Source organism: Eumetopias jubatus, unplaced genomic scaffold (assembly GCF_037043125.1).
Source record: "Eumetopias jubatus isolate StellerSeaLion01/CBP00866 unplaced genomic scaffold, mEumJub1_p1.0 scaffold_8, whole genome shotgun sequence".
NCBI lineage: Eukaryota > Metazoa > Chordata > Mammalia > Carnivora > Otariidae > Eumetopias > Eumetopias jubatus.
In genome coordinates this window covers 46,192,728-46,214,235 of record NW_028274814.1, presented here as the reverse complement: position 1 = coordinate 46,214,235, position 21,508 = coordinate 46,192,728, and the positions used below count along the sequence as shown (strand labels likewise).

General features: G+C 41.0%; 1 protein-coding gene across 1 annotated transcript; it reads right to left on the bottom strand.

Annotated features, from left to right (window-relative positions):
- Nucleotides 1–4,457: 4,457 nt before the first annotated feature.
- GDF3 (growth differentiation factor 3) lies at nucleotides 4,458–9,897 on the bottom strand. The gene is made up of 2 exons (XM_028119686.2): nucleotides 9,630–9,897; nucleotides 4,458–5,284 (listed from the first exon to the last, which is right to left on the bottom strand). The coding sequence occupies exons 1-2, from the start codon at nucleotides 9,895–9,897 to the stop codon at nucleotides 4,458–4,460; spliced, it is 1,095 nt and encodes a 364-aa protein (XP_027975487.1).
- Nucleotides 9,898–21,508: the final 11,611 nt, after the last annotated feature.

The window sequence follows — 21,508 nt, the reverse complement described above, 5'->3', positions numbered from 1 at the left end:
TGATCTCAGGGTTGTGGGATGGAGCCCTGTGTTGGGCTCAGCATTCAGCAGAGAGTCTGAGATTCTCTCTCTCCCTCTTTCTCTGCCCCTCCCCCCTAAAATAAATAAATCTTCTAAAAAATTATATAAATGTATTAAGCACAGAACCCACATCAAAATTCTTAGTGGACTAGCATAACAATTCCATTCAATTCAGAAGTAAATTAGCAATGCAGCCTCAGGAATCATGGTCAGTTGGGCTTTTGATATATCTTGGCAATGAGCCCAAAGAGCTCAATGTGTTCAGTAAGAAAGGCTAGGAAGGGAAGACAGATCCTCCACAGGCTGGTGATCGGAGAGCAGGAGCATCGAAGTCAATGCTGTACTCAGTAAACAGGAGCCAAGTCAGGTCCCAGGAAAGTCTTCAATAAATCATAAGCATCAAGGCTTTAGGCAACCACGAGCTCCTTGAGGAAGGTCACGCTCTGCATGTCTCAGGTATCTATCAGTGGGCTGCAAGCTGTAAGGAGATTTAATTTTGGCTACATTTCTCTTGTCTTTGTTCTCCTCATCAGGAGGACAGATTTGGGGACCTGAAACAGAAATTCATATATATATGAGTGGACTGATGTACTGGCCTTTTTCATACAGCTGACCAGCTTCAGCTTTGTTCCTGTTCACTGGGTAACAGCTCTCACTAGACTCTTGTTTTCTTTTTTTTTTTTTTTTAAAGATGTTACTTATTTATTTGTCAGAGAGACAGAGAGAGAGGACAGGGGGAGCGGCAGGCAGAGGGAGAGGGGGAAGCAGGCTTCCTGCTGAGCAGGGAGCCCGATGCAGGACTCCATCCCAGGACCCTGAGATCATGACCTGAGCCGAAGGCAGACGTTTAACCTACTGAGCCACCCAGGTGCCCCTAATTACTACTATCTCTGTTCTAATATTTTAATGCCAGCTGATTTAAAGAATCCATTTTGATTTTGTGTATCTCTCTTCTAAAATCTCAAATTATCTCCTCAACACTTTTGGATCAGATTACCTTTTATACCAAAAGTAGTCCTTACAGTAAATTTCTATTTACATAGAACTCAATCAAGTAGAAGATTGAATAACCAGGTTTTATCCCCCAAATACTGTATAAGTTATTGTTATGCTGATACTAAAGTTCAGTAAGAATATTTTATAGTATCAAAAAATGATAGTGTATAAAAATAAATATTAATTCAATGAAATAAAACTGTAGAGATAATTTAGTTCAGAAATAATCTGCACTACAAGTTGATTTGTTTTTGTTTTTTGTTTTGTTTTGTTTTGGGGGGGTTTTTTGGCAGCAAAGCAGGTTTATTGAGCGATAGTAAAGTGATGGTACAAAGCTCCCGAAGAGGGAGGATACCAGAGAGGATTGTCACTACAAGATGATTTGTAATGTTTTTCCAACATGATTTGGGATCATCCCAATCAATATGAGCAGCTTATTTACTCAATAAAACAAGCTTAGCATGTGATATTATAAATAAGAAAGCCATTATCCAAGCAAGCATACTGTTGCCTGATTAAAGAATATTAATAGCAGGGTATGATCTGAAATGACTAGAATTCCTCTAGTATCTGGACCTGGAGGTTAATCAAACTTGCCATTTAGATCACTTAACTAATTCGCTTCCTCTGATTTCCCTATACATATTCTTACGATAACTTGTTTTCGATGCGCACTTTTCCATCAAACATACAATGCTGGCTAACCCTTTTCACTTGGCATCTTATTGTAAGCCCATACATTGATGACTGGTTTGCAGGTGAAATTTTATGAATTTTGTTTATGCTAATCAGACTCACTTGTTCAAGGCTGAATGCACTACCAAGAATGCTGGGACGGCAGTAAGCCCCCCAAAGTATTACCACCTTTACTGAAACAACCATCTATCTTTCTTCTGTGACATTGATTTCTTAGCTCTTTCTTCAACAAATACAATTTGAAAGTGCTTCTGTAAATGTATTGACGTAGGTTATTATTGTTGGCAACATCCTGATTGTTCCACTAACTTGTTCTAAATGATATATCTAAAGCCAATCTCCCCCTGATGTCTGTCAGAACAGTGTTTCTGGTTCAAACAATGCATTGGACAAGGTGCTTTTTATAGATCACTTTTGTTTGTGTTCAAGGATATGCAATCAGAGTTGCTACAAGTTCTGTAGCCTTTTCTCCATTCTCCTTATAAATTACCTGCTCATTGCTGTGCTACATTGAAGTCCTAGCTAGAGGAGGAGATTGCAAAAAAGATTTGTGTCCATCCTATTGAAATGATTGTAGCAGTTTGTTTGAATGCCCTCAGTGTTCAATAGCACATAAATCTACTGTGAAATATACATGTAATGGATTACTACCCCAGCAGTGGGGGGGGAAAAATCAACTATATCCCTATCTGTATCAACCAGTAAGAATCTCTGAAATAATAGAGGGGAAAAAAATGGTAGAAAAATATACTCCAATATTGTTTCTATAAAGTTTACATATTTATGCAGCAATGCTTTATACTATTTATGGTTCTAAACATATGTAGTAAAATTATCGAATGGGAATGGGAAAGACGCATCAACTTCAGGATGGTGGTTTCATTTGAATGGGAAAAGAGACTGGCATCTTTATGTGTATTTATAATATAGTTAAATTATAATAATCAACATTTTTAAAAACCTAAAAATAAAAACAAAAATTAGGTTAAAAGTTGTGGCAGGGGCGCCTGGGTGGCTCAGTCATTAAGCATCGGCCTTCGGCTCAGGTCATGATCCCAGGGTCCTGGGATCAAGCCCCACATCGGGCTCCCTGCTCCGTGGGAAACCTGCTTCTCCCTCTCCCACTCTCCCTGCTTGTGTTCCTGTTCTCGCGCTCTCTCTGTCAAATAAATAAAAATAAAAATCTTAAAAAAAAAAAAAAGTTGTGGCAGTAATCCAGGTGAGAGTGGTGAAGTTGACAGAAGACAGTGACAAATGGCATTAAAGAAAGGACTAAATAAAACAGTGATTCACAAACTTCCACTTTAGCTCTCCCAACGGGGGAAATAAGTGAACTCATACTTCCAGGTACAACCCAAAGTATCCTACCAAATCTAGAGTTTTGTATTTGAAGTCTGTATAAATTTTGCATTTTATCCCATATCATATGCATGTTTATTTTAATATCAATATATTTTCTATTGATTATAGAAGTCAATTTATACCTTTGACTCTGTAATTCCATCTCTAAAATTTTTCTAAGTCAGGACAAAATATCGACTGACATATGAACAGAAAGTCGTAACACTATTCCACCATGAAAACTGCAAACAATATAATGCCCAATGAAAACACTCTCTTAAGTAAAATATGTATCTAAATATTCGTATATAATACAGCCTTTAAGTGAACTATGTAGATGTTGGTGATTTGAAAAAAATTCCTATGGTAACATCGAGTACAGAAAGATACAAAATTATATATACAGTGTGATCTGAGCTATAAAAATCATATGTAACAACAATAAAAGACCAGAAGGAAATGTAGATATCAGGTACTGTTTTGATAATATTTTTCATATTATTTTGTATTATCGCAAAATAATTTTTTGAAGATTTATTTATTTGAGAGAGAGAAAGAGAGAGTGTGTGAGTGGGGGAAGCATTTATTTGAGAGAGAGGGAGAGAGAGAATCCTTAAGTAGACTCCCCGTTGAGCGTGGAGCCCGACTCGGGGCTCGATCCCAGAACCCTGGGATCATGACCTGAGCTGAAATCAAGAGTCCACCACTTAACCAACTGAGCCACACAGGTGCCCATCAAGATAATTTTTTTTAAGTAACATTGTTACCCTGTGAGATCTGCCAGGGAAAGTTGATAAATTTAAGGAAATTTGTTATTTCCCTTCTCTATGAAGTATTTCATAAATAATAAGGCCTACCTCAAGAAACAACCTGAAATGATGTTTATAAGTAACACATAGAATAATGCCTGCCCATCCTAGGCCACCAATAAATGCAATTCTTCTATCTAGAGTCTAATATACTGTCAAGTGCATCATGACTGTTAGATTATTAGGGCTGGTGTGTGTGTGTGTACTTAGGGAGATCATTAATCATGATGGATTTTCCAGGAAGACAAATTGTGAACACAAATATATTGATATTGCAGATCCAAGAAGTCATAAACCACGTTGCTAGTTTTATTTATTTATTTATTTATTTATTTATAGAAGGTTTACTCTGAGAACACCGCTCCTATTTTTTTTAATTTTTTAAAAGATTTTATTCATTTATTTGACCGAGAGAGACACAGCAAGAGAGGGAACACAAGCAGGGGGAGTGGGAGAGGGAGAAGCAGGCTTCCTGCAGAGCAGGGAGCCCGATGCAGGGCTTGATCCCAGGACCCAGGGATCATGACCTGAGCCGAAGGCAGATGCTTAACAACTGAGCCACCCAGGCGCCCCACCCCTCCTATTTCTAACAGCCTACGCACATCCACATTCGTCAACCACCATGTCTTCATAATGTCGTAAAATGACATTGTCATCATTGTCCTGATAGAGCATGGAAATGGGAGACAGCTTGGTGGGGATACAGACAGCCTGGGGGATCTCTGGGTCAACTGTATGCATCAGTGCTTGCATGAAAGCATAATTGGAACTGTTGAGGGAGGTGGTCATCGAGAAAGGACAATCTCCATGGCAATAGTTTGCCATGAACCCTTTGGGGGCAATAATCCACTTGTGCCAACCTAAGTCCTGGAAGTTGATGAATAGCTGGTGATGATGGCAGAGGTTTCTGCAAGAAGCCTTAGGGGCCAGAATGGCTTCCCTCCTTCTTCGGGATGAAGGGTGGCATTGCTCAGGGTTGAGACTCACCACCAGCAGGGAAGCATGGAGGGACTGTCTCAGTCTGGCACAGGTGTCCTGAAGCTGAAAATTCACCCCCCAGTCTCTGGCCCCTTTGACCAGTATCTCTAGCAACAAACCTAAGTTCTTCTGGGGGTTGTTATTCCAATCCTTAGCCACGTCCAGCAGGTTGAAATGCACAACACCTTGAGGCCATGGTACTGACTGTAACACAAGTATTTTACCTGGTTTGGGGGTGGACTGGCTCCACACGTGAGGCTCCTGAACCAGGGACAGAGCCAACTCCAGTTCTGGTCCCTGCTTATAGTGAGTGTAGGGCCCCAAATCCAGGCTGAGCTGGGCCATTGTTAACTGCTCCTTATCGTGAATGGCGGACAGGTTAAAGTAGAGCCGCTTCTGTAGGCAGGAGGCTTGAGCAAGTTTCTCGGAGTAAAGAAAGAGACCTAGATGGGAACAGAGATGTGAGAGTCACCAAAACATATTTCACTTCAGATCCACCTATATGATATAAATGTCAAATGTTATATGACATCTACATATGCAAACTAAGGGCAGGAAATTATCATCTATACTCTAAACCCTACCACTGGGAGGATTTGTTTCTCTCACTCCTCATTCAAGGCCAGAGGTCCTTATCTTCACATCTGCTGGTTCCCAAGGGGTCCTGGATAGAATTTAGAAGGTCCATGAATTTGGATGGGAAAAAGAATTACATCTTTATTTTCACGGAACTCTAAATGAAATTTAGCATTTCTTTCAACTATGAATATGGGCAACAAATCCCAATAATATTTTCAGGGCCTATGACACTGTTACCAATAAAAATCCTAGGTGTGTTCATAGATTAAGCTGTTACAAATATCTTAAAATAACATTTACACTCATGCTACTTTGAATTTATGGTAAATATAGTCCCATCCCTGGATCTTGTTATTTGTTGCATTAATAAATGCATCCGTGTATGTCACTGTACACACATTTGGTTTAAAATATTTTTATAAATGTATTTAAATATTTAAATGATTTCCTTGGAAATCATATTTTATTTTATTTTTCTTTTAAGATTTCATTTATTTGACACAGAAAGACACAGCGAGAGAGGGAATACAAGCAGGGGGAGTGGGAGAGGGAGAAGCAGGCTTCCCGCGGAGCAAGAAGCCTGATGAGGGCCTCGATCCCAGGACCCTGGGATCATGACCTGAGCCGAAGGCAGACACTTAACAACTGAGCCCCCTAAGTATTTTATTTTAGTCATGTAAACCATTACTCTGAGAAGGAGTCCATCACCTTCAACAGAATGGCCAAACGGCACAAAAATGTTTAAGAACATCCTAGACAGTCAGGTGTTGCTCGCCAAAAATCTAACTACTTAGATTGACTTCAAAACAAACTCTTATCATCTAGCCAAAACTGGCCCTCTGAAATCCCATATGTTTCATCCTTAGATGATTCCTTATCTAAAGCCCCCAGCTGTCAATGTCAACAATTTCTGGTCCGGGGTCTCTGCAAACATCATCTCCCACTTCACTGAATATTGAAGTGCAGTGTGATCCTCCAGTTTCTCCACATGGACCCCTCTCTCTTATCTTTTGCCATTGTAGATGTAGTCTCCTTATTTTCAAAGCTGACTTCTCTGCCCAGATTTTCAAACCTTACCTATTCCTTTACAAAAAGGCCCAGTAGAGCTTATTTTTACCTTTTTATCCCCCCAGCTTCCATTTCTCCCTCTCCGCAAATAATTTCTTTGGCTTAATGCCACCATATTGTTAGGTAGGGTGTCTCCACCCTAGGTAGGGATTTTTTTTTAAAAGATTTTATTTATTTATTTGAGAGACAAAGAATGAGAGACAGAGAGCATGAGAGGGAGGAGGATCAGAGGAAGAAGCAGACTCCCTGCTGAGCAGGGAGCCCGATGCGGCACTTGATCCTGGGACTCCAGGATCATGACCTGAGCTGAAGGCAGTTGCTTAACCAACTAAGCCACCGAGGTGCACCAGGGATATTGGGGTTTTTAGGGGAAGTGGGGGGCAGAGGGAGAGGGAGAGAGAGAATCTTAAGCAGGCTCCTCACCTAGCACGAGCCTGACGCAGACTCCATCTCACCACCCTGAGATCATGATCTGAGCCGAAGAAATCAAGAATCAGATGCTCAACCGACTGAACCACCCAGGTGCCCCAACCCTAAGTAGGGATTTTCTAAGACCATTCAGCTTATGAAGAAATTACAACAGAAACCCAAACATTCCAATGGTGCCTGGCTGGCTCATTCGGTAGAACACGCGACTCTTGGGTTGTGAGTTCAAGCCCCACATTGGATCTGTGGAGATTACTTTAAAAACAAAACAGAAAGAGCCGCCCCCCCCAAAGACACCCTAACATTCTAACCATTCCCCCTTCATTCTCAAGTCTCATTTAAAAGACAATAAAATTAAGAAGCATTTGAAATTACCCAGCATATTCTTCAAGACTACCTTATCATCTTTCTCTTTCTTTTCATTGACCATCTTTTGAAAACGTAAGTCTATATTTGCTGTCTCTACCTCTTTATATTCTTCTGTTATTTTCCAACTCTTTACCCCTCACTATTCCACTGAAACATCTTTCTTAAAGGTTGGCTAACTGTCAAGTGCAGAGATGTCTTCATAGTACTTATCTTCTCCACTTCTCTGAAAAGTTGACCTCTCCTGTTCCAGGCTAGAATTCTAACCTATCCATCTCCCTTCCTCTTCCTAGCACGAAAATCAGATTCCTTAAGCATAAAAGAAAATCCAAAAGCCAGAATGGAAAGGATGGACAGATTTGAGAGCATGAAGATAAAAGAACTTCTATATTCAAAAGACATCATTTTTTTTAAAGATTTTATTTATTTATTTGAGAGAGAGAGAGAATGAGAGATAGAGAGCACGAGAGGGAAGAGGGTCAGAGGGAGGAGCAGACTCCCCGCCGAGCAGGGAGCCCGATGTGGGACTCGATCCCGGGACTCCGGGATCATGACCTGAGCCGAAGGCAGTCGCTTAACCAACTGAGCCACCCAGGCACCCTCAAAAGACATCATTAACAAAATTTAAAACCACAAGGAACAACCAAGAAAACTTATAATATTCATGAGTTTAAATTCATAATTAGAAAGAGCTTTTACAGATGATCAAGAGGGCTTACAAATCATTAAGGAAAGGAAGACTCCTCAGTAGAAAATGGCCAGTGTGTATAAATAGGCAATTGTTTGAAGAAAAAAAAAAAGAAAGATTCATTATCCCTTTAAAAATGCATTCCACCGTATTAAAGAAATAAAAATCAAAACAATGAGATCATGTTTTGCTACCAGAGTAACAAAAATTAAAAACTAAAGAGTATTGTTACTCAATGGTCTTCACAGAATGAAATACTGTAAGCAATGAGAATGAGCTACAGATACACACATCATGGATAAATCTCACAAATACAATGTTGAGTGAAAGAAGCCAGATAGAAAAAAAGGACACGTTTCACATTTCCATTTATATGAAGTTCAGAAATAGGCAAAACTGATATGTAATGTTACAGGATAAAAATTACTCTTGCAGAGGAGTAGTGATTAACCAGAAGAGGGCATAAGGGATCCTCTGAGGGTTGTTGCTCTGTTCTGTTTAGGATCTGGATGCAGATTATTCTGTGAAAATTAACTGAGCTATTCTCTATGATTTGTGCACTTTTCTGTATGTATGTTATACTTCAATAAGTTTCTATAATATTTCTATAAAGATTGCTGTCAAATTGTGGGAGAGTGAGAATTCTTTTTTTCTTTTTTTAAAGATTTTATTTATTTACTTGCCAGAGAGAGAGAGAGAGAGAGAACACAAGCAGGGAAGCGGCAGGCAGAGGGAGAAGCAGGCTCCTCACTGAGCAAGGAGACCGATGTAGGAATCAATCCCAGGACCCTGGGATCATGACCTGAGCCGAAGGCAGACACTTAACTGACGGAGCCACCCAGGTGTCCCAGAATTCTTTTTTTTTTTTTTAAGATTTTATTTATTTATGTGACAGAGAGAGACACAGCGAGAGAGGGAACACAAGCAGGGGGAGTGGGAGAGGGAGAAGCAGGCTTCCCGCGGAGCAAGAAGCCTGATGAGGGCCTCGATCCCAGGACCCTGGGATCATGACCTGGGCCAAAGGCAGACGCTTACAACTGAGCCACCCAGGCGCCCCGGAAAACTAGAATTCTTATATATTCATGGTGGGGTATAAATTTTGGAAGACACTTGCTATATATAAAAAGTATGATTGTGTCTGTCAAATAAATAAATATAATATTAAAAAAAGAAAAAAGAAAAAAGGTTATTCTGTTTAATTGGTTTTTTTTTTAAGATTTTATTTATTTGACAGAGAAAGACACAGCTAGAGAGGGATACAAGCAGGGGGAGTGGGAGAGGGAGAAACAGGCTTCCCGCGGAGCAGGGAGCCCGATGCGGGACTCAATCCCAGGACCCCGGGATCATGACCTGAGCCGAAGGCAGACACCTAACGACTGAGCCACCAGGCGCCCTGAAAAAACGTATTTTGTATCCTGACTTTGCTCACGCGCTCCTGATCTTGAATAGCTTATGGGTTAATCTACTGTCCGAGTCTGACTTTCCTTAATTGTTAAAAGCTGATAAGAATACCTGCCTTTGGAATCTCGGGATGTGGCCAGGATCATGAGATAAAATATGTAAAAGACCAGCACAAGGCCTTCTACAAACCCCTCGGTAATTGTTACCTTCCCCTTCTTTTCTTTCTTCATGCCATCGAATTAGCACTCTAATTTCCTTACCTTGATCCAGGAGAAGTCTCAGTATGTTCCCACGGGTACCAAGATCCTTTATGTAGCATAAATCTTGGGAGTCCCCACTGGTTGCCGCTGCCTCTCGATCCCAGAAAATTTTCTTCAAAATAGAAGGCACAGGTTGGAACTTCTGGGGTGAAGGCACTTTGTCTAAGCCCAGAAATTGGAGAAAGACATGTTCTTGAAATTGGAATGTCTGGCCCAAAGCCACAGTGACCAGAAGGCGGAGAGCCAAGGCAGTCAGGGAAGGAATCATGGCCTCTGAGCGGAGACAAAGCGGGCCAGTCGGGCTGGAGAGACGTCGGTGGCCTGACTGCCTGGCAATTCAGACGCCACCAATTTATCTGATGGAAGATAATCAAGTGTGAATTGCTCTCTTCCCAGCTCCTCAAAGGCAATTGGATGTCAGAGGACATAGAATTTTTTTCTCTTCTTTTGCTCTGCTCTTCCCCTCAAAAAGTTCACAAAGCAAAGATTACCAACGCATAGACTTAACTACAAAAATCTGAGGTTTGTCTGCAGTAGACAGACTGGAAAGGAGACATGCATTTATTCATGTAACAAACATTTATTAAGCATCTATTACGTGCAAGGCTCTGATAGAGGTGCTAGAATAGTAATGAAAAATGCAGAGTCTTGTCACTGACAGTCTATTTAGACAAATACATAGGCAGATTTCTGTTAGACTGTATCCACAGTGCTGTGGGAAGCCAAACCAGGAAGAGAAAACTCCACCCGAGGAATTCAATCTACACTCTGTTTTCAGCTCTAAGAGGGACTGAATTTTATTCACCTAACTTTGCCCTTCCTTTTTATTTAAAGTTGTATTTATTTAAGTAATCTCTACATCCAACCTGGGGCTTGAACTCACGACCCCAAGACCAAGAGTCCCATGTTCCTCAGACTAAGCCAGCGAGGTGCCCCTAACTTTGCCCTTCCTGATTAAAAGTCAAAAATCAGACTGACTGGGTTACTTCTGATTCTACTACTTTTTAGTTATATAAAACTGGGCATGTCACTTAACCTTCTGAAGTTTTTGTTTTCTCAACTGAAAAGAAAAACTGACCTTTTAATTTGCTATAGGAATCTGATAAGATGATGTATTTAAAGTGCTCTGCATGCCTGCCAAATGGCAAGCACAAAGTGTTCGCAGAGGAGAAAGCTTCAAAGTTGAAGTAAGTAGACGTTTTTCGGTAAGACAATCGCGCGTTCAAGGCTGAAGGAACTGATGTGGAAAGGCATGGAGGTTATTGAGAAGTTTATGGCAGCATATATCAATTTCTGGTTTTGCATTTTGTTGTTTTACCAAACTCCTAGAAGATTTCCAAATGCTATAGAAGAATTAGCTGGTTTCTTGCCAAACTAATTTTCATGCTTTTTGAAAACAGGGACTTTTTCATTTTACATTCTTTTATACCACCTATTCTAAGACCTTGTTTCCCCCAAAGGGAAAACAAAATATTGTATCTAATATATAATAGTTTCCCATCATCTACAGCATAAAGTCAAGACTCCTTAGCTTGGCATTTCTTTTTTTTTTTTAATTTTTAAAAGATTTTATTTATTTATTTGAAAGAGAATGATGGGGGCAGGGGAGGGCAGAAGGAGAAGCAGACTCCCTGCGGAGCAGGGAGCCTGACGCCGGGCTCAATTGATCCCAGGACTTCTGGGATCATGACCTGAGCTGAAGGCAACCACTTAACCGACTGAGCCACCCAGACACCCCCTTAGCTTGGCACGGAAAGATTGTATGGATCTGGCAGTCATATTGTTGCAGGATTGCAGGGTTCTTGTCCCATGGAGTCGAAGAATGAATCGAATGAATCTTGCGGACACAAAAGGGTAAAGTGAAGTGAACGTTTATTAAGTGAAGGTGAGAACAGAAAGGAAAGAAAAAGCTCTCTAGAGGGAGACGGGTCCCAAATGGGTGCCACTGAGGGCTGTTAGTGGCAGTCTTATTGAAAACTTGACCGGGAAGCTTGTGGCCTTGAGATTCTTGTGCCGTCTTGGTTTGTTTCCTCATCTCTTATTCCACTCTGTCTCAGCATCTCCACCTGCCGGAATAGTTCCGGAACCTGGTCAGGGGAGGCAGGGGGCCTCCTATCTCTCCTGCCTATTCCTTAACCCCTTCCCTATTCATGGGACGGGACCTGTGGGCAGAAAGAGCTACACTGGATTGTGAGGAGTGACTGATTGCATACTTTTTAATTAGTGGGGGTGGGGGATAGCGCAAGTCTCCAAGGAATCTGGAAGCAAGGCCTTCAGGAACTTGAGGGGCCAGCTGCTGCCAAGATAAGGTTACTTTTTTTCCTTTTTTTAAAGATTTTATTTATTTATTTGACAGAGAGAGACACAGAGAGAGAGGGAACACAAGCAGGGGGTGTGGGAGAGGGAGAAGCAGGCTTCCCACGGAACAGGGAGCCCGATGCGGGGCTCGATCCCCAGGACCCCGGGATCATGACCTGAGCCGAAGGCAGACGCTCAACAACTGAGCCACCCAGGTGCCCCTCACTGTGTCTTTTATCCCTGTCCCTCCCAGACGATATACTTCTGCAGAATGGGAGTCATGTGTTTTCATCTAAATCTCTCCACTGTGTATTTTCCTCTAAGTATCTCCACGGCCCAAGGAAGTGTCTGGCAGGTAGTAAACATTCAGTAGATATCTGTGCAACAAATAAATGTACGAAATGAATTGGTGCTATTTCCAGAGGTCTCATTCTTCTAGATAGCCAAGTTTCCCCCATTCCCATTTCTCCTATGTCCTCCTGCTTGCATCCTAAAAAGCTAAATGTTAACACCTTTATATTCATCTATAGGGGCACCTGGGTGGCTCAGTCAGTTAAGCGTCTGCCTTTGGCTCACTCAGGTCATGATCCCGGGGTCCTGGGATTGACCAGAGCCTGCGTCGGGCTCCTTGCTCAGCGGGGAGCCTACTTCTCCCTCTCCCTGTCCTTCTGCCTGCCATTCCCCCTGGTTGTTCTTTCTCTCCCTCTCTCTCTTTCTGTGTCAAATAAATAAATAAAATCTTTTAAAAGAAAGCTTTAATTCATCTACAATCTTCACCTGTTTTCAACAATAAGTGTGGGTTGCGTTTCATTTTTCCTTATTCAACTTTTCTGACTTCAGAATTAGGGGTACCTGGGTGGCTCAGTCGGTTAAGCATCTGCCTTTGGCTCAGGTCATGATCTTCAGGTCCTGGGATTGAGCCCCACATCTGGCTCCTTGCTCAGCGGGAAGTCTGCTTCTCCCACTCCCCCTGCCCCTCCCCAAAGCTCATGCTCTCTCTCTCTCAAATAAATAAATAAATAAATAAATAAATAAATAAATAAATAAATAAAATCTTAAAAAAAAAAGTCAGAATCAGGCAAACTGGTTTAAATTCAGGTTCCACCACTTACGAGTTGTGTGATCATGACCAAGTCACTCAACTGTAAAGTAACAATAAAACATTCTTTGCTACGGTGCTGAGGAAATCTGATGGGATGATGTGTATGCAATGCTCAGGACAATGTCTGCCATTGAAGCATTTGATAAAGTCCATTACTATATCAGTACCCACAAAATGGAGGCCACCCAAGTAGCCTGATGCCCATGTCACAAAACTAAACCTAACTTAGCCTGCATTTATGGAAACACCTATTAGGAAAATTTAATATACATCAATCACCGTCCTCCAACTCAGCTTTAGCTAGCTCACCTTTCCCTGGAAAATAGGACTTGCTAGCCTTCTAAGGAAATCCCCAACCTAGCCAATCATGCCCTGTTCTCATGTTGCCTCTTCTAAAGCTCTATAAGACTTGCATCAAATAAATCCCTTGGGAACAGTGTCCCTTTGCTGTGAAGCACTGTACTCTCCCAATCCATGGTTGTTTTCTCTTAAATAAAGGACATTAAAAAAAAAAAAAGACATCGGGGCACCTGGGTGGCTCAGTCCTTAAGCGTCTGCCTTCGGTTCAGGTCATGATCCCAGAGTCCTGGGATCGAGCCCTGCATCGGGCTCCTTGCTTGGCGGGAAGCCTGCTTCTCCCTCTCCCACTCCCCCTGCTTGTGTTCCCTCTCTCGCTGTGTTTCTCTCTGTCAAGTAAATAAATAAAATCTTAAAAAAAAAAGACATCAAACTTGTTACTAAATTGTTTTAGTTTTGTCATTTACTAAATTGTTTTAATTTTGTCATTTGACATACTTGATAAAAGTTAGCTGGTATTAATTATTGTTATTTTTGTTTATTAAAAGGGAGTTTAATCAAGGGAAAGAAAATAATTGAGAGTGTTTAATATAGCGATATATATATATATATATATAGCAAGAAAAAGCACCACATCAAGCAAGAGTCAGAAGATCTAATGTAATCACAGTTCCTCCAATGACCATGTAATCCTGGTTGTTTCACTCAGTGTCAGTGTTTTATGATACCTACCCAAGCATGGAAATTTTTTAAATAGAAAGATTTAAATGGTCTGCAATGTCATAAATTGTTAACCTATCTGGGCCTCACTTTCTTTACCAATAAAATCACAAGATTGAATTGGATTGTCTTTAAGGATTTTTACAAAAATATGTGATTCTGGATTTTCAGCCCAAATCAGAAATTCAAAAGTGAGGCAATATGGGTAAATAGCATAGAATTGGTTCTGTAGTCAAGGACTTAGATTAAAACCCCAGCTCTATCATTCCCTGTCTGGGGAGTCCTGGACAAATTGTTTCTCTGGCTTTCAGTTTTCTAATCAATACAACAAAAAAGATATCGGTCCAACAGAATTATTGTGATCATAAGTATAAAAGATATTTAACCTCAGTAGGGAAAAAAAAGCAGATTAAAGCAACGAAATGTCTATCAATTAGCGAGATGAGAAAGACAACAGCAGAGCACCTGGATGGCTCAGGGGATGGAGTGTGCGACTCTTGATGTTTTTATTTATTTATTTGAGAGAGAGAATGAGTGGGAGAAGCAGAGGGAGAGGGAGAGAGAATCTCAAGCTGACTCCCCACTGAGCAGGGAGCCCAACCTGGGGCTCATCTCACAACCCTGAGACCACAACCTGAGCAGAAACCAAGAATCGAATGCTTAACCAACTGCACCACCCAACGCCATTATTTTACTATGAAGTATATTATTTATTTATAGTTATGTTTAATGGGTGAATGAATGACAAGAACTATAGTCTGAGTAGGACTAGTAATAGAATGTTGGGGGGAAAATCCAGAAGGTAGGGGCGCCTGGGTGGCTCAGTTGGTTAAGCGACTGCCTTCGGCTCAGGTCATGATCCTGGAGTCCCGGAATCGAGTCCCACATCGGGCTCCCTGCTCAGCGGGGAGTCTGCTTCTCCCTCTGACCCTCTTCCCTCTCGTGCTCTCTATCTCTCATTCTCTCTCTCTCAAATAAATAAATAAAATCTTTAAAAAAAAATCCAGAAGGTACACAGGGTTAATATTTTTAGTATTTTTCTATATCCTATAAGACCTCATTCTTGCCATTTAACAGTCTGAATATTTTATCATATTGCCAAAAACAAAAGCAAAATAATAATGAATAAAATCCCTTAGAATCACATTAATGACTATAATAATATCACTTTGCATGCACTATATTTTACTCATTTAGGAATATTTTTAATTTTTAGACACTAAATAATTATGCTGCATTTCATCACATGCCAATTAAATTTTATCTGCAGTTCATATTATATTCTTATTAAATTATAAGTCTAATTATTACTTCATTGCACATAAAGACTGTTAAGGGTCTTAAATCTTTTGGACAAATTGTTTTAGATAATGTTTCAGTTTATACTGCCAACAGTTGTGGGCACCCCTATTTATATTCCTTTAGAAATATACAAATATAGAGAATTATTGTTTGATTTGGTTTGTTTTTTTTTTTTTAGATTTTATTTATTTGACAGAGAGAGCAGGCAAAGGGAAACGCAGACTCCCCGCTGAGCAAGGAGCCCAAGGAGGGAACCTGTCCCAGGACCCTGGGATCATCACCTGAGCTGAAGGCAGCCGCTTAACCGACTGAGACACCCAGGCGTCCCAACTTCATTTTTTTAATGGCAACACCCTATTCAGTTCAATAATTTTTCATGTTACAAACAACTCTGTTTATTAGCACAGACCTCAAGCGGGAATCACACTATATTTCCTGGGTTAGGTCTTCTCCCAGTCTCTTAACATGTTTCTGTCTTTCCTAAAACTTCTATCATCTCTCTCACCCTCACTCTCATCTTGCTCCTTAAGTCCCTTAGAAAACTGAAGGAAGCAAGAGAACTTCCAAAGCCTCTCAAAACCACACCGACCTACTTACCCACATATGCACCCACACACTGTGCCTTCCTCTTACTGTGAATGACTATCCAAAGCCAGTCTCTTGGCTTGTGTACTGACTGCATCCCTCTTGCTTATTCCAGTTCATCACTAAGCTATTCTCTTCTCTCTTCACCTCACCCATTTCTCCCATCTTTACTGGATCCGTCCTAGTGGTATATGAACATGCTATCATTTTTCCCATCTTAAAATATAAAAAAAAATTGGGGGGGAGGGAGGACCCCTGGGTGGCTCAGCCCGTTAAGGATCTGCCTTTGGCTCGGGTTGATTGAGCCTGGCTCAATCAAAGCAGGCTTCCCGTTGAGCAGGGAGCCCGATGCGGGGCTCGATCCCAGGACCCTGGGATCATGACCTGAGCCAAAGGCAGACGCTTAACGACTGAGCCACCCAGGCGCCCCAGGTCTCTTTTCATTTATAATTACATTCACTATCTTGGTGACCGCATCTAGTCTGTGGCTTCTAATACCATATATATGCTGATGAATTTTTGTCTGCTCAGACCTTCTCTCTATTCCAGAACTATTTTACGAAGCTATCTGTTCATCTCCTCTTGGGTGTCTAAAAATCATTGTAAAAGTTTATATTATTCAAAGTGGAATTTCTGATCTCCATACCATACCCTACTTTGCATCACCACATGCAGGCTTTTCTACCTTAGCTAATGCCAACCGTGTCCTTTCAGGTGTTCAGAACAAAGCCTTGAAATTCTCCTTGACTCTGTTCTCTCATACCCCATATTCAGTTCATCAGGAAATTCTACTGGCTCTATCTTCAAAATATTTTCAGAATCTGTACTCCCCTGAAGCCACTCTAATCTGAGACACTACTATTTCTTCTCTAAATTATACCGTAACCTCTAAATTGATCTCTGCCTTTATATTAGAGAGAGAATGCATGTACGTGAGAGGGGGGAGGAGCAGAAGGAGAAGGAGAGAGAGAATCTCAAACAGACTCCCCACTGAGTGCAGAGCCCAACACGGGGCTGGATCCCACAATCCTGAGATGAAATCAAGACCTGAGATGAAATCAAGAGTCGGACGCTCAACCGACTGAGCCATCCAGGTGCCCTACATCAGCCAAATTCTTTAAAAAGTTCAGTTAACTCATTCATTCATCTGCTCAGAAACCCTCCACTGGCTCTCTGTTTCACCTGGGGGAAAAGTGGTGTCTACAGTTGCCTTATCTACTAATGTTGCCCCTTGTTCATTTGGCTCCAGAACAGTGGTTTTGCTTCTACTCTAGTGTGTGTGTGTGTGTGTGTGTGTGTGTGTGTGTGTGTGTGTGTGTGTGTGTGTATGTGAGATCTCCGCTCCCCCCCAGCTGGTGCTACTCCAAATTCTCTATGTACTCACTGCTCCCGCTGCCAGGAAGACTCTCACTAGATGTCCCCATGTCTGACTTTCTCACCTCCCTCAAGTCTCTACACATTCTTCCCACTGTCCTTAAAGCATATTCTTACCATTCCATTTTACTTTCCCACTTTGCTCTTCTCCCACACTTGCAATCTCCTTTGCCCTGTTCACAGCATGTATTTTTTTTAACATACTAATAATTTCATTCATCTGTTCAACGGATATTTGTGCCAGGCATTGTTTGACACATTTGGGATGTACAGGTGAACTAAGGATAAAAATCCCTGACTTCAAACAACTTACGTTCCAGTGCGGCAAGACAGTCAGTACACAATAAATATAATAAATAAGTAAATATTATTTGTTGAATAAATAAATAGAAATGTCTTAGGGCACTTATTCAAGTACTTCTACAGAACAGTTTTCTAGAAGTGGAATTGCTGGGTCAAAGAATATGCATACTGTAAGTTTTTGTACAATATGGCCAAATTGCTAATCAATAACCAACAGGTAGGGGCACCTGGGTGGCTCAGTAAGTTAAGCGTCTGCCTTCGGCTCAGGTCATGATCCCAGGGTCCTGGGATGGAGTCCTGCGTCAGGCTCCTTGCTCCGTAGGGAACCTGATTCTCCCTCTGCCTGCTGCTCCCTTGCTTGTCCTCTCTCTGTCTCTCTCTCTCTTTCCCTGACAAATGGATAAATGAAATCTTTAAAAAATAATAACAATAACCAACAGGAAAAAATTGAGTCAGGCACACTTATATATGCACACATATATGCATATATTCTTACCTAAGTATTTGTCATCTAAGTACTAGCTGTCTTTTCTAGGTGTGGCCTGCAACTTAATCTGAGAACATGTCTCTCTTTTATATTTTATGAAGTGATAGTGGGAATAAATGGTGGTATTTTTTCATTAATTGTCTTACTGGGGAAAAAAATATTTGGAATGTTTTTGTGTGTAGAGAAATGGGAAATGATACTGGTTTTTTAAGTCATAAGGTCTGAGAACCACTGACTTAGAATACTTGGTATTACCAATCTTTCTCTTTCATAATTAAAATGAATTTTAAAAATGAAGACTACTGGGGCACCTGGGTGGCTCAGTCGTTAGGCGTCTGCCTTCGGCTCAGGTCATGGTCCCAGGGTCCTGGGATGGAGCCCCGCATTGGGTTCCCTGCTCGGCAGGAAGCCTGCTTCTCCCTCTCCCACTCCCCCTGCTTGTTTCCCTCTCTCGCTGTGTCTCTCTCTGTCAAATAAATAAAAGCTTTAAAAAAAATAAGACTATTTAATCTTTTTTTTTTTAAGGATTTTATTCATTTGAGAGACAGAGAGAGAGAGAATGAGCAGCGGGGAGAGGCAGAGACAGAGGGAGAAGCAGGCTCCCCGCTGAGCAAGGAGCCCGATGCAGGACTCCATCCCAGCATCCTGGGATCATGACCTGCACCGAAGGCAGACACCCAACCAACTGAGCCACCCAGGCATCCTTAAGACTATTTAGTCTTATCAATGAAATTGCTACCTTAAATCCATAAATTTATATACTCAGTAGATTTTCATAATTAGAATGGCTTACCTCAAAGTATTTGTAAAAACTAATCTGGAATAAAAATAAATATAAACATATAGCAATAATCAATTATATATTTTAGATAGGATAAATATAATTAATAAATAAAATAAATACTTAACAGAGTTGAATAACCTTGTAAATTAAAATTAGGTGAGAGATAAATGATATTTCATTATGAAACTTTATATTTAATATTTTGTACATTATGATTAAGAAATTGCTTGAATGGTTATTTAAAATTTAAATAAATGGTGGGCGCCTGGGTGGCTCAGTTGGTTAAGCAACTGCCTTCGGCTCAGGTCATGATCCTGGAGTCCCAGGATAGAGTCCCGCATCAGGCTCCCTGCTCAGCAGGGAGTCTGCTTCTCCCTCTGACCCTCTTCCTTCTCATGCTCTCTATCTCTCATTCTCTCTCTCAAATAAATAAATAAAAAATCTTTTAAAAAAATTTTTAAATTTAAATAAATGGTTGTGAACAATTTCTCTTCTGGATCTTTTTGGTTTCTCCAAGTCAAGGAAAGTAAAATATTAATACTATGTCTAAACTGTGGATTTTATCTAAAACATTACCCTGAATGTCTGGGCCTAGAGCAAAGAAAACAAAAAATAGTCTTCCTTTCCTCTAAGGGTAAATATTTGCAGTTGATAAAGGTCACTGGGGTCATTCTTATTGCCTTGGATAACAGTATTTTCTAAGCCTTGCATTCTTAGATAACAAATTTTTATTTTTATTTTTTTAAAGATTTTTTTATTATTTATTTATTTATTTGACACACAGAGAGAGATAGCGAGAGAGAGAGAGGGAGAGAGCATAAGCAGGGGGAGAGGCAGGCAGATGGAGAAGCAGGCTTCCTGCATGAGCAGGGAGCCCGATGTGGGGCTCGATCCCAGGACCCTGGGATCATGACCTGAGCCGAAGGCAGCGGTTTAACCAACTGAGCCACCCAGGTACCCCTTAGATAACAAATTTTTAAAAGTATTCTTGTTTAAGAGGGTCAGATGATAATAGAAAAGATGTTGCTCTTGACCTTTACTCTTAGGATTAACCTCTTTAACCTGTTGAGATTCAGGAGCTCCAAGTTTATTTTTGTTGTTTCAAGAGTAGTAGCAGAATTTACAAATTTTAAGGGAGAAGAAGAAAGAACAAAAACCAAAACAACCTTGAAAATGAATGTATTCGTTCTTTGAATACTTGTGATTTATTATATATGAGTATGAAATATACGTGGCAAATTGAATTAACAATGAACAAATGGTTAAACAGATATTATGATGTCCTGACTTTGTTCCAGGCAAAGCACTAGGTGGGTGTTTTTCAACCTTTGAGTCATTAATGAATAGCAAAATAAATTTGTGTGTCAGCATTGAAAAAAAAACAAAACTATAGATAATATCAGAATGCATTGTACAATGGCTAATGATTTTTTCCTGACATTTTTAGCTTTTAATATTTATCTGGATATGTTACTGGGTATATTTCTTTTCTCTTTTGGGGGGGCGCTTTCAATTTTTTATTTTATTTTTTAAATTTTTTTTTTAAGATTTTATTTATTTATTTGAGAGAGAGAATGAGAGAAAGAGAGCACGAGAGGGAAGAGGGTCAGAGGGAGAAGCAGACTCCCTGCTGAGCAGGGAGCCCGATGTGGGACTCGATCCCGAGACTCCAGGATCATGACCTGAGCCGAAGGCAGTTGCTTAACCAACTGAGCCACCCAGGCGCCCTATTTTTTAAATTTTATACTGAGTTTATTTCTTCTTTTTCTTTCTTTTTTTTTTTTTTTTTGGAAGATTTTGTTTTTAAGTAATCTCTATACCCAATGTGGGGCTCGAACTTACAACCCTCAAAATCAACAGTCTCATGCTCTACCAACTGAGCCAGCCAGGCACCCCTATATTGGGGTTATTTCTTAATGTGGGTCACTGGCAAGACAGTGTGAATGCCACCATACTAATGACGTTCTTGAACGACTCCTTTCTTTCATGGAGTTTACACTCTGGTGAGGGGACTGATAAGGAACCAACAGTGATGATGTGATAAGGTGAGTACAGCAGCGGGGAAAGCAATGTGAAAAGCGCCTTACCTAGAAATGAGAGATCAGGGCTGCTTCCTGGAAGAAATGTCATTTCACTAAAGCCTGGAGGAGTGGCTAAGAACACGTACTCTGAAGACACACCGCCTGGATCCTTCCAGGGCACCATCATTATTTGCCATGTGACTTGGTGCAAGTTACTTAACCTCTATGCCTTAGTTTCCTTACTGAAGAAGGAAAAAAAGAAAGGTCCCTATCCTATAGGGACATGGTTAGGATTAACTGACATAATAACAGTAAAGTGCTCAGCCTGACTCAGCCGTAACAAGTATTTACCATTACGTCATGGGATCTGGGGGACCGGCGGGGCAGGAGGGAGAAGGGCACATGTGCCCCCGCGTGTGAGGCCTGAGGGCCCCTACAACTTGGGATGGGGCTGAGAATGGAGCAGAGCATAAGACAAACCCTGGGAGGGGGCGCCTGGGTGGCTCAGATGTTAAGCGTCCGCCTTCAGCTCCGGTCATGATCCCTGAGTCCTGGGATCGAGCCCCGCGTCGGGCTCCCTGCTCCGCCGGAAGCCTGCCTTGCCCT